Source organism: Oncorhynchus mykiss, chromosome 17 (genome assembly GCF_057628025.1).
Source record: "Oncorhynchus mykiss isolate SJ-2025 chromosome 17, ASM5762802v1, whole genome shotgun sequence".
Lineage (NCBI taxonomy): Eukaryota > Metazoa > Chordata > Actinopteri > Salmoniformes > Salmonidae > Oncorhynchus > Oncorhynchus mykiss.
The window spans coordinates 41,475,458-41,492,624 of record NC_143038.1 but is presented as its reverse complement, the minus strand read 5'-3'; the positions used below and the strand labels follow the sequence as shown (position 1 = coordinate 41,492,624).

Here is a 17,167-nt window from a genome sequence, read left to right as displayed (position 1 = left end):
ATCTCTCACACTTGTTCATTCTGCTGTTGTACCTGCCGTTCAACTCACTGTGGACTTGATTACTTTAATGTTTCCTTCTCAGCTACAACTTTCCAAATAAAAAAGGCATGATTCAAGAGCTTGGCTTGTACTATACAGTCCTTTCATTCCTCACTTCTCCAAGTTGATGTGAACCTGTAGTCATTTCAGATAAAAGAAACAAAAACAAATGAGCGTACCAGAATGAGATTTCTTAACACACACTTTGAATGATCCAAGAAACTGAAAACGAGGGATAGACAATGCGTTTCCCAATAACATCTAGGGCATTTCTGGTAAACAAAAGGTACGATTAGAAACGGCTATTTTAGTTGATGATTGGAGCAGCTTTATTAGTCTTTGCAGCACTTAAACATTGCAAGGTGTTCTTGGAATGAAAGGGAGGGATACTTAGTACAGAACAACACATTATTTGGCCCGTAAACATGTTCAACAAATGCCACTTAGCTAGCGTGTCCTTCCATGTGCACTTTAAAAAAAAATCATTAAGGCCCAGTACAGTCAGTGATTTTCCAGTGTTGTGTGTGTGTGTATACACACACAGTGGCAAGAAAAAGTGTGTGAACCCTTTGGAATTGCCTGGCTTTCTATATAAATTGGTCATCAAATTTGATCTGATCTTCATCTAAATCACAACAGAGAAAAATAGTGTGCTTAACTTAACACAAATTATTGTATTTTTCTTGTCTATATTGAACACATTGTTTAAACATTCAGTGTAGGTTGAAAAAAGTATGTGAACCCCTTAGGCTAATGACTTCTCCAAAAGCTCATTGGAGTCTGCTAACCTGGAGTCAAATCAATGAGACGAGATTGGAGCTGTTGGTTAGAGCTGCCTTGCCCTATAAAAACACTCACAAAATTTGAGTTTGCTATTCACAAGAAGCATTGCCTAATGTGAACCTTGCCTCAAACAAGAGATCTCAGAAGACCTAAGATTAAGAATTGTTGACTTCGATAAAGCTGTAAAGAGTTACAAAAGTATCTCTAAAAGCCTTGATGTTCATCAGTCCAAGGTAAGACAAATTGTCTATAAATGGAGAAAGTTCAGCACTGTTGCTACTCTTCCTAAGAGTGGACATCCTGCAAAGACGACTGCAAGAGCACAGTGCAGAATGCTCAATGAGGTTAAGAAGAATCCTAGTGTCAGCTAAAGACTTCTTCTCTGGAATCTCTGGAACATGCCAACATCTGACAAGTCTACGATACATAAAACACTAAACAAGAATGGTGTTCATGGGAGGACACCACGGAAGATGCCATTGCGGTCCAAAAAAAACGACAACATTGCTGCACGTCTGAAGTTTGCAAAAGTACACCTGGATGTCCCACAGCGCTACTGGCAAAATATTCGGTGGACAGATTAAACTACAGTTGAGTTGTTTGGAAGGAACACACAACAGCGTGGAGAAAAAGGCACAGCACACCGACATCAAAACCTTATCCCAACTGTAAAGTATGGTGAAGGGAGCATCATGGTTTGGGGCTGCTTTGCTGCCTCAGGGCCTGGACAACTTGCTATCATCGATGGAAAAATGAATTCCCAAGTTTATCAAGACATTTTGCAGGAAAAACGGTAGGCTATCTGTCCACCAATTGAAGCTCAACAGAAGTTGGGTGTTTCAACAGGATAACGACCCAAAACAGAAGTAAATCAACAACAGAATGGCTTCAACAGAAGAAAATATTCATTTTGGAGCATCCCAGAGTCCTGACCTCAACCTGATTGAGACATCCCAAGAATATTGCTGTACTGAAACAGTTCTGTAAAGAGGAATGGTCCAAAATTCTTCCTGACCGTTGTGCAGGTCTGATCCGCAACTACAGAAAACGTTTGGTTGAGGTTAATGCTGCCAAAGGAGGGTCAACCAGTTATTAAATCCAAGGGTTCACTTACTTTTTCAACCCTGCACTGTGAATATTTACACAATATGTTCAATAAAGACATGAAAACGTATAATTGTGTGTTATTAGTTTAAGCAGACTGTTTGTCTATTGTTGTGACCTAGATAGATCAGATCAAATTTTAAGACCAATTTATGCAGAAATCCAGGTATTTCTAAAGGGTTCGACATACTTTTTCTTGCCACTGTGTGTGTGTGTGTATATATATATATTTCCACACAGAGGTTGGAATAATACTGTGAAAGTGTGAAAATAATAATGCCCTTTTAGTGTAAGAGCTATGAAAGTAAGAGCCTGAAATGTCAGCCTTTTTTGGTGGAATGGAATTTTGGCCTACCTGGCGACATCACCAGGTGGTAAATTAGACCAATAAGAAAATGTTCCAAATCTCTCTGCCAATAATAATCAGTTTTCCCATCCCCACTCACACTACTGACAGTCCTAGCAAAATTCTTGCTTAAAAAAAAGAAGCTATTTGCTAAGAAGCTATTTTGGTAGAAAAATATCACAGCAAGGTACTTCAATTGTTAAACAGAAAATATTTGATATTGTAATAAAAATGTATGCATTGGATCTTTAAACTATAATATTAAAATAACCACACAGGAGGACAGTTATTCCATGTTGTATGTGTGTGTGTGTGTGTGTGTGCAACCTGGTCTCAGAGCATTTCGTATTATTCTGTACGTAAAACTGAGACACTCGCATTTAATATGATGCGTCACGTTTCATATGGTATGAATTAATTTGTGGACTTCAAATAAAATGTTACGAATTTGCTAAATGTATGATATGTTAAGAATTCTATCTACGTCGCTAATGTTAGCTCGGCTAGGGGTTAGGGTTAAGTTTAGGAGTTGGAGAAGGGTAGGTGGAAAGGTTAGCTAACATGCAAAGTAGCAAGGAGTTGAAAAGTTGCTAATTAGCTCAAAAGTTGTCAGTGACAAGATTTTAAATAACCACTGGTCTTAAGTAACTATACCAAACGTAATATATCATACTAATTTCAGTGTCTCGTTTTTAAGTTTATTATGTTACGTCTAGTCTATGAGACCAGGCTGGAGAATTCATTTGAGGAATGCGAGGGGAGTCAATCCTTCTTCAGGTTCATATCCATGTTGGTCCTTGAACTCCACTTCTCTACTCCTATACATTCTCAAGGGGTGCAACTGGCTTCTGTAGTATTTTTTTTTTTTAAAGAACCACAACAGGGATCTGGCCTGAAATGCACTGAATGACAATATACACCAAAATGGAGTCAGGGTTACCATTCCTCACGGTCCCATCCTTCGATGTCATTCACTGCATTTCAACCATTTGTCACTTCCTCCTCATCCTCCTGGAAGTAAGGATGTTCTTGAGCGTTTAGGGCAGAGATTCTTCTTAGAGGGTCAAAGGTTAGCATTTTCTGTGGGAACAAACAGAACGGCTAGGTTTACAAATGTGACTCAAGTAGCAATTAAAAGTAGGGGTTGTCCTATCTCTATCATAGCTTTTACAGGTGTTGGTCTGGGTAAATAAATACACTTTTAGCCAGGATTCACATATACAATTTTACCATTTAGCATTTCAACGCTCCCAAAAAGTTTTTTTTTAACCAAACAGAATACACCCTACAGCTGGTTAAAAAAACAAAAGTTTCACCAAAAGCAGCTCTGCCCCCTGCTCATTGATCTCAGGAACGTAGTCTGTGATTGGGCGGGGGCTGATAGGACTGAAGTTGTGTCGTGAGAGGGTGACATCAGCAGGCCACTCCTCCATGGGTGGCAGGCCAATCACACTGTGGAATGGCAGACAGAAAGGAACAAGCCAACCAGTCAGACAAGTGTTTCAGAAAGTATTAACAGAAGTTAGACTGATCCAAAGTGGCAAGGACTGAGTCCCGAAATGCACCCTATAGGCCCTGGTCAAAAGTAGTACACTATATAGGGAATAGGGTGCCATTTGGGATACACAAGTGGACATTTCTGCCCATACTCACTTGAATATCTTTCCCAGTTGGTCCATTTCAGAGTCTCCAGAGAACAACGGTCTACATGAGAAAGTTTGGATTTGGGTTAATGTGCTGTTGGCAAACTTCCCCTGCTGTGACAAGCAGTACCGTCTGTCTCTCTGTCCCCATATAGTCTTATTTTATTGTGCTGACCTACGGCCATGTCTGTGGGAGATTACAGGGCCAGGGCTGACCCTCCCCTGTGTACACTGGTGTGGCCTGGCCGTTAGCGTGGAGCCATAATGATAAGAGAAGAATCCCTGAGTCCTAGTTAATTGGAGTGCCACAGCAGTAGACTGCTATACTTCGATTTGACCACCTGGTGGGAGCATAATCATAGAAATGAGAGCTCGGTCACACTACAGTCTGAAACAAATTAGGTTTCTCAGTTTCCAATGTGGTAACTTGCTGGGTGGGATATAATCTATTAATCCAGCGGGCATCTTTTAGAATATCAGATTTACACACATACATACATAACATATACCATACAATATACCATACAATTTATATCACAGAGAGAAAATTATTTTAAAATAAATGTCCCAGTATGTCAAATAAGCCTTCTCTGGCCCTGACCACTCACTTGCGTCGGAACATCTCAGCAAAGATGCAACCCGTGCTCCAGATGTCCACCGGCGTGGCATAGGTGGACTGGAGCAGGACCTCAGGAGGCCTGTACCACAGAGTCACCACCTAGGGCAGACAAGGAGGATAGAGATGTCAATGGAGGGACAGTTGAGAGTAGGAGAGAGGTATGAATGTGTATGAATATTTATGCCAACTGTAAAGCATAAGTAAGCATTATGGTGAATGCACATAGAGACCCTTTCCATTCTCAACCAGTTTGTGTGTGTCTGTGTTCCTACCACAGGGGTAAGGGCCATGTGGCAACTGTAGATCCTGGCCAGTCCAAAGTCGGCCAGCTTAACCTGACCACGGCTGGTGACCAGGATGTTCTCTGGCTTCAGGTCCCGGTGCACCACACGGTTCGAGTGTAGGAATGACAGGCCGCACAGCAATTGACGCATCAGGTCCTAACACACAGGGGGACACATTTAACATGTGTACCAGGCTCGGGCCACACAACGGTCCAACATATCCAGCCAGATAGAGGGCGACCTGTGGACCTGCCAAACACTGAGATCATTTAAACGTTTGTTTTGGATGTACCTTCCTTTTAACATGGTTTACAGGGACCTACTATGTTTATTTAACATGGTTTACAGGGACCTACTATGTTTATTTAACATGGTTTACAGGGACCCGAGGGGGCTTCTCACTCTGATGTGGCTGGGGGGCAGTCCTGGGGCGGGGGCCTTCTCTAGGTAGGTCTTCAGGTCCTGGTCCACGTGTTCAAATACCAGGGTGACTTTAGTCTCCTGATCTGTCCTCAGGGTGGCACACACATCCATGAGCCTGATGTACAAACACACACACACACAGACAATGAGCCTAGCGTACACATACAGTCAAACATCACACACAGTCACGTCCATGAGCTCAGTGTACACAGTGTGTGATAAGTCATCTGAACGTTCCATGGTTGAATTTAGAATTCCTCAAGGTTCTGTGCTTGGACCCCTTATTTTTCTTTATACATGCTACCCCTTGGTAATGACATGCACTTTCATTACTATGCTGATGACACCCAATTGTATTCATCTTTTAAACCAGACGATACTTTAAAGTCAGCCCACCTTGAGGTGTGCATCACAGACGTTAAATACAGTTATAGTGCACTGGCATTGTAGCGTTTTTGTATATTCTATTTAATGATCTCGAGAATGGATGTCATGGTGGCATTTAATGTCTGTTTTTATGTGGTGAAGCCAAACAAATTTCCACATTACATGGACATTGGACAGTTTCTAATTATAAAAACATCCAACTTCTTGCATTTAAACTTTCACAAGGCTGAAATGATGGCACTTGGCCACAAGAAACTCTGTGTCAGACCTCACCCTCAACATTGATGGTTGCCTTATTACACCAAACATGGTTGTTAAAAATCTTAGTGTCCCCTTTTGACCCCGGCCTCACTTTTGACAACTACATAAAAAGCATATCCAAAACAGCATCCTTTCATCTCAGGAAAATGTCCAGAATTAGACATCTCTCAAACAGATGCAAAAAAATTGGTCCATGAATTTGTTTAATCTCCAGTTGCTCAGACTACACTATTAAAAGCCTACAACTTGCAAAGAACACTGCAGCTCGCATTTTAACCAACACTAGAAGGCACGAGCACATCACTCCAGTTTTATCAGCACTACACTGGCTGCCTGTAAAGTATTGGTTTGAAGACCTTACTCTTAACATTTAAAGCGCTGCATGGCCATGGCCTCTTATCTGACAGACGTGCTCGTTCCACACAACCCAGTGAGGGTGCTCCACTCCCAAGGAGACAGTTTGAGTTGATGAATCCTGCACACCCCCAACTTTTAAATTAGTGCTCGTCCACAACAGCACTGAAAAATAATATAGGGGAAACACTGTGTGGGATCTCTTAATACACAGTCAAACAGACAAGCTCATGGTCAATCACCATAATTTGAATGAGAGGCGAGTCATGCCATGTTGAGTCAGTCACTAGATAATAACCTTTATAGAACCTGCTTATCATAGACATACCAGTCAGTTTTTAGGCATTCCAAAGTTCTTATGCTATGTGGGCGTAGGGCTTCACAAGATACAGGTGATCAGGTCAAAACTAAAGTCACAGGCTACAAGTCGCAACAAAAACAACACAATGTGTCAATGAAAGCGTTTGACTGTGATTGTTCTCGTGTTTACGCATTTCAAAAGGTGTTATTTAAGTATGAAGTAGAAACATTGAACGTGTATAGCTTACGTTATTCCATTCATTCCCTTTTTACCACTACAATTTTACAGTTGACAGTGAGACTGTGCGGTTTTGTCAGTTAACCCTAGATCTACACAAAAGATGGCATGGGATGTGAACTAATCTCAAAACTAGACCTCTTTCCTGGCTGGAGAACATCACTATAAATAAAGGTTCAATGATTAAATGTGTTCTTCAAACCTCTTTGGAATGGCATGATTGCCAAAGTTTTTGCATGCATTTTTAGCAATACCAACTACCCACTGAAGACATTCTTTAAAAGGAAAGTACACTTGGTCATAAGACTTTATATGGGCAAATAAAATTAATAGAATAAAAAGGAAGGTTTTACATCTTCTTAAGTCTGACGGTGGTTTTAACCTTCTAGTCTTGGAATTGTATGAACAGACAACCCAACCCGTTTACTTGCGACATATAGTTAAATGCACTAAAGAGGAACAATGGGAACATATTGAAGATGAGCACACTCATCCCCAGAATATTTTTACATGTCTGTTTTCAAAAGATAAAGTTAAGAACATTAACAACTTCATAGTTAAGAACACTACTATAACAATATGGAAAAATATAACCGTATTCTACACAAACCAATATCACTTCCTAAAACCACAACCGTATGGAACAATCCTTGGATAGCTTTTCAGAATTCACAGATAAGAATGGTCCACATGGTAAACTAAAGTCATAGAAACTGTAAATGACTTGGTAACAGGAAATAGATTTATTTCCATGACAGAATTCAAAAGTAATTTTGGACTGACCAACGTAGATAATTTGAAATACATGAAACTTTTTAAAATAAAAAAAAGTTACATATCACCATTTTTCCCCTTTTGGACATCAGAGCAACCTTGAGGGAATCTTATTTGAGTCAGAAAAAGGATATGACATGACATGTTTTGTATATCTTCCCTTGCAGAGAGCATATCCAACTGACAATCTCTTAGAAAACAAATGTACTATTGGAACCAAGACTTTAAGAACTGATGTTGGCACAAGATGGAGGGAAAGTTGGAGCATAACTAACAATCACAGTTAATGAAAATGTGTGCTTAATCCAGTATAAATTAATGTATAGAATGTATTATACAAGAGACAAAATTAACTAATTCTACAACAACGGCAGAGTCATGTCTTAAGTGTAAAACTAATAATGACTCAATAATCCATGCTTTCCGGGAATGCTATAAAGTCCAGAAGCTGTGGGCAGAGCTAGAAAGTTTGTTGTCAGCAGTATTACAATGTAAACTTACTTTTAATCCATCTGTCTGCATATTTCAAGACATGGCATATGGGGGTGTAGTGAGATACCCGGTGGGTTGGACGATTCTCTTCTCATCACTCATCTTGAAAAAACATATACTAAAAACTTGGAAATCAATCAATCTGCCATCATTAACACAATGGAAAAATCGAATGATTTATTATTTAAATACTGAAAATGTGTGGGCTACGGAGAGAAACAAAATGGTGCAGTTTCAGGCCTTGTGGCGGAAAGTGATGCGGGCGCTGGAAATGGGGGTGTGTGCTAGTGGGCCTGTGTAGGCGTGATGTTGTTGATGTTGTCGTTTGTATTGTTTATAAAAATAGTTAAAAAAAAAATGTGTTCTTACTTGACCACGTTGGGATGATCAAACTGCTCCAGTCTCTTCAGCAGGGCCACTTCTCGGACCGTGGAGATAGGGAGGCCATCTTGGTCCGTCTGGACGCGAACACTCTTCAGAGCAACAAACTGGCCACTCTCCAGGTCCCGAGCCTTGTACACTGTTCCGTACGCACCCCCTCCAATCTCTGCCACTGGCTCGTACTGGACCCCACTGCCCTGGGCCATGGTCTGGTTGACAGACAGGCAGGCAGAAAAATAGCTATGTATGAATACATTTTCCTTCTGCAGTAAGACACTGTCCCCTCCAATCCCCTCTCTGTCACCGTGCTCTCCAAAATGGAGGTCCACCTGTCTTAGATCCAGCCCCCTCCTACGATCTTTCACCTTCTTGTGCACTAGACCTCATTAGCTGGGGTCACCTCTGCATTCCAGAGCGGAAGAGGCTGTCGGAAAGTGCGTGTGTGTATGTGACTGAATGGGGTTGGAATCTGACCTGATATTCAATGAGACAAGATTTCAGTCAACAAGACATTCCAGTGGTCAACCACACAGCACAGGCTCCCTGCAGACATAAGTCAGAGAGGGGGAGAGAGAATGACTCAGAGACATTAGACACGAGACAGAATGATGCCAGCACCATGGCGCTTTGTATTCCATACAGAATTCCATGCAGAAATAAAGGAAGTTGTGATCAGTCTGCATACTGTACAAAGTATGTAAACAAGGAAGGAAGTAGGCTAAATGCAGGAAGAGTAGCCTAAGTCACCTTATAACAAATAATATATGGGTAATAATGTGGTCAATGTTATATTGACAGGGTGTATGCTGTATAAATTATGTTATCTAAGGGTGCAAACAGAGGTAGTTCCACTGAATGGAGCCAAACAGAGGTTGGTTTCTCAGACAGAGATTAAGCCCAATCCTGGACTAAAAGGCTAATTTAATACAGATTCTCCACTGAGAATGAGTAAGGAAGACTAGGCTTGAATCCAGGATTAGTCTTAATCTAGGTCCTGGAAACCAGCCATAAATGCTTTTACCAAATTGCCATCCTTAGCTCCTCCTAGAGCCAGCAAGTATACAATAGGTGCGTGCTCAGCCCCCTTCTGTGCTGACTGTTCACACATGACTGTGTGGCCATGCACACCTCCAACTCAATCATCAAGTTCGCAGACAACAACAGTTGTAGGCTTGATTACCAACAACGACGAGACAGCCTACAGGGAGGAGGTGAGGGCTCTCGGAGTGTGGTGTCAGGAAAATAACCTCTCACTCGACATCAACAAAACAAAGGAGATGATCATGGACTTCAGGAAACAGCAGAGGGAGCACCCCCATATCCTCATCGACGGGACAGCAGTGGAGAAGGTGGAAAGTTTAGTTCCTCGGCGTACATATCACTGACAAACTCAAATGGTCCACCCACACAGACAGTGTGGTGAAGAAGGCGTAACAGTGCCTCTTCAACCCCAGGAGGCTGAAGAAATTTGGCTTGTCACATAAAACCTTCACAAACTTTTACAGATGCACAATTAAGAGCATCCTGTCGGGCTGTATCACCGCCTGGTACGGCAACTGCACCACCCACAACCGCAGGGCTCTCCAGATGGTGGTGTGGTCTGCACAACACATCACCGGGGACAAACTACCTGCCCCCCTGGACACCTACAGCACCGGATGTCACAGGAAGCCAAAAAGATCATCAAGGACAACAACCGCCTGAGCCACTGCCTGTTCACCCCGCTACCATCCAGAAGGTGGGGTCAGTACAGGCGCATCGAAGCTGGGACCGAGAGACTGAAAACAGCTCCTATCTCAAGGCCACCAGACTGTTAAACAGCCATCATTAGCACAGAGGCTGCTGCCTACATACAGACTTGAAATCATTGGCCACTAAATGGAACAGTGACAAATAGTCACTTTAATAATGTGTACATATCTTCCATTACTCATCTCATATGTATATACTGTATTCTATACCATCTATTGCATCATCGCCCATGCTGCTCTGACATTGCTCATCCATATATTTATTATTATTCCACTCCTTTACTTAGATTTGGGTGTATTAGGTATTTGTTGTTGACTTGTTAGATTACTTTTTGCACTAGAAGCACAAGCATTTCGCTACACTCTCAATAACATCTGCTAACCATGTGTACGTGACCAGGTGGTCAGTCACATGGTTCACAGGTGTACATTATCAATAGGCCACGATGGGGCATATGCAATGCTACATCAAGGACCATCTGAAATTTGTTCTGAATTATTTACTGATGTGGTACTACATTCTACCCAATTAAAAAAAGATAGGACAACTTTCATTGTTAAATCTACATACATCCAATAAACAATTTAATTATATGTAGTTGTCCTAGTATTTTCTTATCAAATAAACTTAAGCAAGCAAAATTAGCTAATGCTATCAAAATATTGGACAGAGCTCGTGGCATAAAGCATGAAAACGAAAGCACCCCCTCGACACGTGGTGTTCCTCCATAGTTCTATTCTCAGACAACACAGAGAACAGGCCACAACACTTTTCAAACGCAGTTTAACATCTGACGTGGCAAAAAGTCGTATATGTTAAAACATGGTTCTATACTTATTTTTGGCATAGCAAAGCATGTTTTAGCGGCAATAGCAAATTCATGCAACAAGTTGTGTAGAACTTGTGTGATTATGACTTGATATGTAAACATTGCCACAAACTAGCAGGAATACATTGCAACAAGCGACATTTGTTTAAGAAGTATTTTACAAGATGATGTGAACATAATGTTTACTAAATTGTATGTAATAGGCTACTTACCACGTGTCTTTACGTTTTATTTAACGTTAGCAGGCTACACTGCTACATTTAGTGCATGAACGAAATCATGTTTTTCACTTGGTTCTTCTTATCAAACCACAGTCGACACAGGTTTTACACCAAACTGGCAGAAACTGTTGCGGATGTCTTCGATCAAATCATTCGATTTAACTTCGGCCTTACTTCTTTTTTCTAAACACTCTGGCAAATCTCTAGGTAAGGTGGAGGCGCTTCCTGTAGCCATGCAAGGCGGGGCCAAATATCCATATACCCTCTTAAAAAATCATGACAACTTTGCAGCATGTTTTTTATTTAGGTGGCCATCCACTAGTACATTACACTCTGTAGAATGATACAGCTGCCAATTACATGTTCAAGTCTTCATAAACATTATGAATGAGTGAGTGCAGAGAGAGGCAATAAGTGGGTATTTTAAAAGTATTGAATTCTATGATGTGCTAACTCTTAGTATTTTTCCTCATGTAAGACTACACATTTGGTTTATTTCCTCCAAAGACAATGTATATTATATACATTGAAGAAGAGGGTGTGACTCCTTCGCCCCGGGCGCGCGCAGAGCTCCATGGCTTGGTGAATGAGGACCGTGCACCAAACCCCTCCCAGCTCTTTCTTACGCTGCGATTGGCGGGGAACTGCTGTTGCTAGGCTCATACACCAGCCCTGCATTCCAAATGAAGTATTCAGAATGAGTAATTGGACTTTTAGTTAAATTAAATTAATACTATATCGTATTAACAGAAACACAATTCATAGTATAGGGATATAAATCATGCCCTGGGCCTTTGCAATAAAGTTAATCATCATATAAAAAAAGAAACCTGAAATGACCAGACTTGGGGATATAAATCTTTCAATGCATAATTGCCCAGTCCATATAAATAATCACATTCTTTACCCATCTGCCACTGAAGGCAATGGTCATGTTCCTGCCCCACTATGCTGCATTCAAGACAACTCAGAAACTCTGAAATTTCCAACGTGGAAACTTGTTATAGAAAGATGAGCTCCAAGTTTCCCACTTGGAAAGTATCAGAATCAACCAATAGGAAGCTCTATGCAAAAGATTCACAAAAATTTGAAATCGGGAGGCTTTGGGGTTTCAGAGCTGTTTTGAAAGCACCGCCATAAGTTGCATTGCATCAACCAATGGTTGCGTGCCACATCATCGACTGTGCAGTCTGCATCAGATTGCAATATCATATGATGGGTTTAGCTGATAGTTAAACACATATCCAAGCGTTGTGATATCTGGCAGGCATCTGCAATGTAGTTGGACAGGAAAACAATCAATATCAGAGTCACAGACTACTTCAAACTAAAGGTATTCCAAGGTCCAAAAAGTTAAACCCTTTCCGAAATGGACCATGGGCTTTCCAACCCGGACCCGATATGCATATATATATATTTTTTTAAATATAGAGACCTGTTCCGAACGGACCCGAAGACAACTAGACCTGGTCGGATCCAGACCCGATCCGATCAGAGTGAGGGAAGCAAAAGAAAAGGAATTTTTATACCTGCTTTATTAACTGGGAACTGATAAAGTGTGAGAGGAGGGATAGAGGTACCGCTCTAACAGCCAGGGGAGGGGCCGTACTATTAGGTAGTGACAGGGTGAGCAGGGAGGGAGAGACAAGAGACACCAGCCAACTCGAGCAATAGTAGACTAATAGCTGCCAGAGCTATGTTACTTATCATCAAATATGATTATGTAGTACCTGTCTTGACTGCAACAAACCCGGGAGAAGATAGAGCGGTTAGAGTGTTTGGACAGTAACCGGAAAGTTGCTTGTTGGAATCCCAAAGGCAGAAAGGTGGAAAAATCTGCCGTTCTGCCCTTGAGCAAGGCAATTAACTCCCACAACAACTGCTCGGTTGAATGCATTCAGTTGTACAACTGACTAGGTATTCCCTTTCCCTAACAGTTTATAGGTTATTATAGGTAGTTGATGTCATCATTAGGCCTGATTGACAGTTAGCGTTAAGTGATTCTCTTTATTTTGATAACATTGACATCATGTTATTCATACTCTTCTCATCCACCTCCTGTTTACTCATAAAAAGGACTTCCTTTCTCAGATTATCCAATAGTAAATCATCAGGGAAGTTGATCAGTTGTAATAGCTCCCCCCTAAAGCCATTCATTCAGCGCTGGAAGTTTTGGTGATACTATAGACAAAGTTGCAGGGTGGTACAGTATGCTTCTCCATTATCCTTTAACTGCAGTGGGCTAAATTAGTGTCACACAGAGTGTTTCTAGGAAGTCTTAAACAAATCTACTTTGAAACAAAAGTATACACCTCATACACATGGTTATGGGCTTCAAAAAAAGAAGACACCTGTACCATGTCAGATACAGTATAGCGCTAACATGTATTATATTTTGAGTTTGCATCCCAACATTACGCTTTATGTATAGTACCAGTCAAAATGTTGGTCATACCTACTCATTCAAGGGTTTTTCTTTATTTTTACTATTTTCTACATTGTAGAATAATAGTGAAGACATCAAAACTGTGAAATAACACATATGGAATCATGTAGTAACCAAAAAAGTGATAAACAAATCAAAATATATTTTATATTTTGAGATTCTTCAAAGTAGCCACCCTTTGCCTTGATGACAGCTTTGCACACTCTTGGCATTGTCAACTGTGTCATGAGGTAGTAACCTGGCATGCATTTCAATTAACAGGTGTGCCTTGTTAAAAGTTAATTTGTGGAATTTCTTTCCTTCTTAATGTGTATGAGATAATCAGTTGTGTTGTGTTATACAGAAGATTACTTTAAGACATGAAGGTCAGTCAATCTGGAACATTTCAAGAACTTTGAAAGTTTCTTCAAATGCAGTCGCAAAAACCATCAAGCGCTATGATGAAACTGGCTCTCAAGAGGACCGCCACAGGAAAGGAAGACCCAGAGTTACCTCTGCTGCAGAGGATAAATTCATTAGAGTTGAGTTTGGGGCAGAAGGTAGCCTAGTGGTTAGAGCGTTGGGCCAGTAACCGAAAGGTTGCTAGATCTAATCTCCAAGCTGACAAGATAAAAATCTGTCGTTCTGCCCCTGAACAAGGCAGTTAACCCACTGTTCCTAGGCCGTCATTGTAAATAACAATTTGTTCTTAAGTGACTGCCTAGTTAAATAAAGGTTAAAAGAAAGAGTTAACTGCATGTCAGATTGCAGCCCAAATAAATGCTTCACAGAGTTTGAGTAACCGACACATCAAGGCACACTTAACCAGCATGGCTCCCGCAGCAATATGCCATCCCATCTGGTTTGTGCTTAGTGGAACTATAATTTGTTTTTCAATAGGACAATGACCCAAAACACACCTCCAAGCTGTGTGAGGGCTATTTGACCAAGAAGGAGAGTGATAGAGTGTTGCATCAGATGATCTGGCCTCCACAATCACCCGACCTCAACCCAATTGAGATGGTTTGGAATGAGTTGGATCGCAGAGTGAAGGAAAAGCAGCCAAAAAGTGCTCAGCATATTTAGGGAACTCCTTTAAAACTGTTGGAAAAGCATTCCATGTAACTACCTCATGAAGCTGGTTGAGAGAATGCCAAGTGTGTGCAAAGCTGTCATCAAGGCAAAGGGTGGCTACTTTGAAGAATCTAAAATATAACATGTGTTTTGATTTGTTTAACACTTTTTTGGTTACTACTTGATTCCATATGTGTTATTTCATAGTTTTGATGTCTTCACTATTAATCTACAATGTAGAAAATAGGAAAAATAAAGAAAAACCCTTGAATGAGTAGGTGTGTCCAAACTTTTGACTTGTACTGTGTGTGTATAATATATAATGTATGTAATGTCTACGATCATATTTTAATTGTAAGGTACTTTTGTCTGTAATGTCTTTTTTCGTTATGTGTCGGACTCCAGGAAGATGATCTTTCGCCATTGGCGTCGGCTAATGGGGATCCTGCACCTTCAACGCTGTTCTATTTGTACTTAACTGGGCTTCTGTATGGTCTTATTATATAGTTCATCATCACCCAGTTGGGTACGAACACCTATAAGGGTTACATTCCAAAGGTGGAGAGCTCTTGTCTCAGTACGTTTTTAGCACCATGGTAAAGTTGGATGCTCTCAGGCAAACGAACGCAGGACTCCATCCTGTCTGGTGCGTCCAGAGGGCCCTCTGCCAGGACCCTCCCACGATGCGGGCGCATATGCCGGGTCTATTTCACTCAGAATGGCTGGGTGCACTAACGGTAGCAGTAAAGCCACTTAGTTGGGATGACCATCTGTCCACCAGAGAGATATCAGAGCCTAGACAGCCTGCAGCCTGTCGGCCACTAGAGCAGCGATCAGAAAGATCTCCACGATGTTTGAGGGACCCAAGATTTCCTTGCAATGGCTACTTTTAAGGAGACTCTTATTGGTCAGGATTGTGGGGAAAACACCCTTATTAAGAGCAACCTCGACCTCTTGTATCCTATTTTGTGTCAGAGTCACTATTATAGTTGATTATTCCACCACTCTATTTGTCTGTTTCTGATGGCAATATCTCAAAGCAGAAGCCAATGACAAAGTGGTTGGGCTAATTATTGATTTGTAAGGACTAAGGTTATTATAGTTTTTATTTTTATTTCGTTTTTTGATTTTATTTTGAAATTCAACCTTAATGTGACTTGGATTTCAAATGAATAGCAGAGAGACTGGTGCAAAACAAATATTGTGAAAGTAAACTATTTTGCTCATGTTTCCATCAATCCAATGCTATTTCATTTTAGTAGTACAGATGTTCTATCTTAAATTGACCAGTTTCTCACAGCAGGAAAATAATCCTGCTGCAACAGAAAATGGGAATTATTATGTGTATTATATTTGATGTACATTTTTGTAAAGGTTGATGCATTTTCGTTAGTGCAAATCAAGTCCGAAATGTTAAAGTCGAAATTACAAACTTTAGAAGCCTTTTTAAAACTTGATTACATACAAGTTTGCATTTCCCGCTGAGCAAGACAATTCCCTGCCACAACAGTGATCAAATTAAGATAGTATATCTGTACACATAAGAAGAATCAAGTTCGCTATCGAGACTATTCCCCCCCCCCCCCCCCTGTTATTAGTGATAGCTTGTGATTGCGATGCACAAACTAGGCCTATTTGAAAAGGCGCCCTCTCCTGGCAGCATTTACCCACAAGATTCAGTAGTTTGAACACCCCCACCCCAAAAGCATGAAAACCATTATTTGTTATGTGAAAAATAACTGTAACTGAACTAATTTTATTATGGTTCTTATTTTATTTTGAAGCCAAAGATAATACTTTCAGTACAGTTTTAGTTTTTCAAATGGGTTTGTTAATTATTTTACTTCAGAGTACTAAATATTTTTTTCATGATTAGTTTTCGTTTTCGTCTCAGTTTTCTTTTACTATAATAACCCAGTGTAATGGGAAAATTATTATTGGATGTGAACTTAATGACCAGGGGAAAACAAGTCTTGGTGAATGTAATATTTCTGGTAAACAAGCTAGACAGCTGAACTGAGAGAATTCTCTTAGTTTAAACCAGCTGCCTTGCCAGCACAATCTGTGTGCATTTGGTGTGGGTGACGTGGCTGAGTGCATAGACAGACTGTGCACAGCCAGCAGGGGTGGTCACTGTGTACGTGTGTGTTTGTTTGAGTGTCTAAGTGTCTGTTTTTGTGTACCTGTGTTTGTACCGTGTCAGTGTGTGTGTGTCTTTATGAGTATTTCAGTGTGTTGGTGTGTGTATGTATTTTGTTTTATGAGTTTTTGTAGATGTATTATTCAGACTGATGGTCACAAAGCTGCTCAGCCCTCTGTAGATAACCAATGACACATTTTGCTATTGTCTCAGTGACACAACCTTGTCCCTCTACCTTTGAATGCTACACTATCTTTTCCTCATCTTTCTCTCTTAAGTTGCTTCTGCTTTCTCCTAC

General features: G+C 40.7%; 1 protein-coding gene across 2 annotated transcripts; it reads right to left on the bottom strand.

Annotated features, from left to right (window-relative positions):
• Positions 1-344: 344 nt before the first annotated feature.
• On the bottom strand, positions 345-11,724 carry LOC110494214 (cyclin-dependent kinase 4). 2 transcript variants are annotated; one of them, XM_021569049.3, is made up of 9 exons: positions 11,222-11,724; positions 8,903-8,971; positions 8,417-8,637; positions 5,221-5,356; positions 4,807-4,974; positions 4,524-4,633; positions 3,926-3,976; positions 3,589-3,724; positions 345-3,352 (listed from the first exon to the last, which is right to left on the bottom strand). In XM_021569049.3, exons 3-9 carry the CDS (start codon positions 8,632-8,634, stop codon positions 3,254-3,256), a joined length of 918 nt encoding a protein of 305 aa, XP_021424724.1. In that variant the 5' UTR covers positions 8,635-8,637; positions 8,903-8,971; positions 11,222-11,724; the 3' UTR covers positions 345-3,253. The 2 variants fall into 2 exon arrangements, with proteins under 2 accessions (XP_021424724.1, XP_021424725.1); XM_021569050.3 differs by lacking the exon at positions 8,903-8,971 and having other exon boundaries at positions 11,222-11,522.
• Between the last annotated feature and the right edge of the window lie 5,443 nt (positions 11,725-17,167).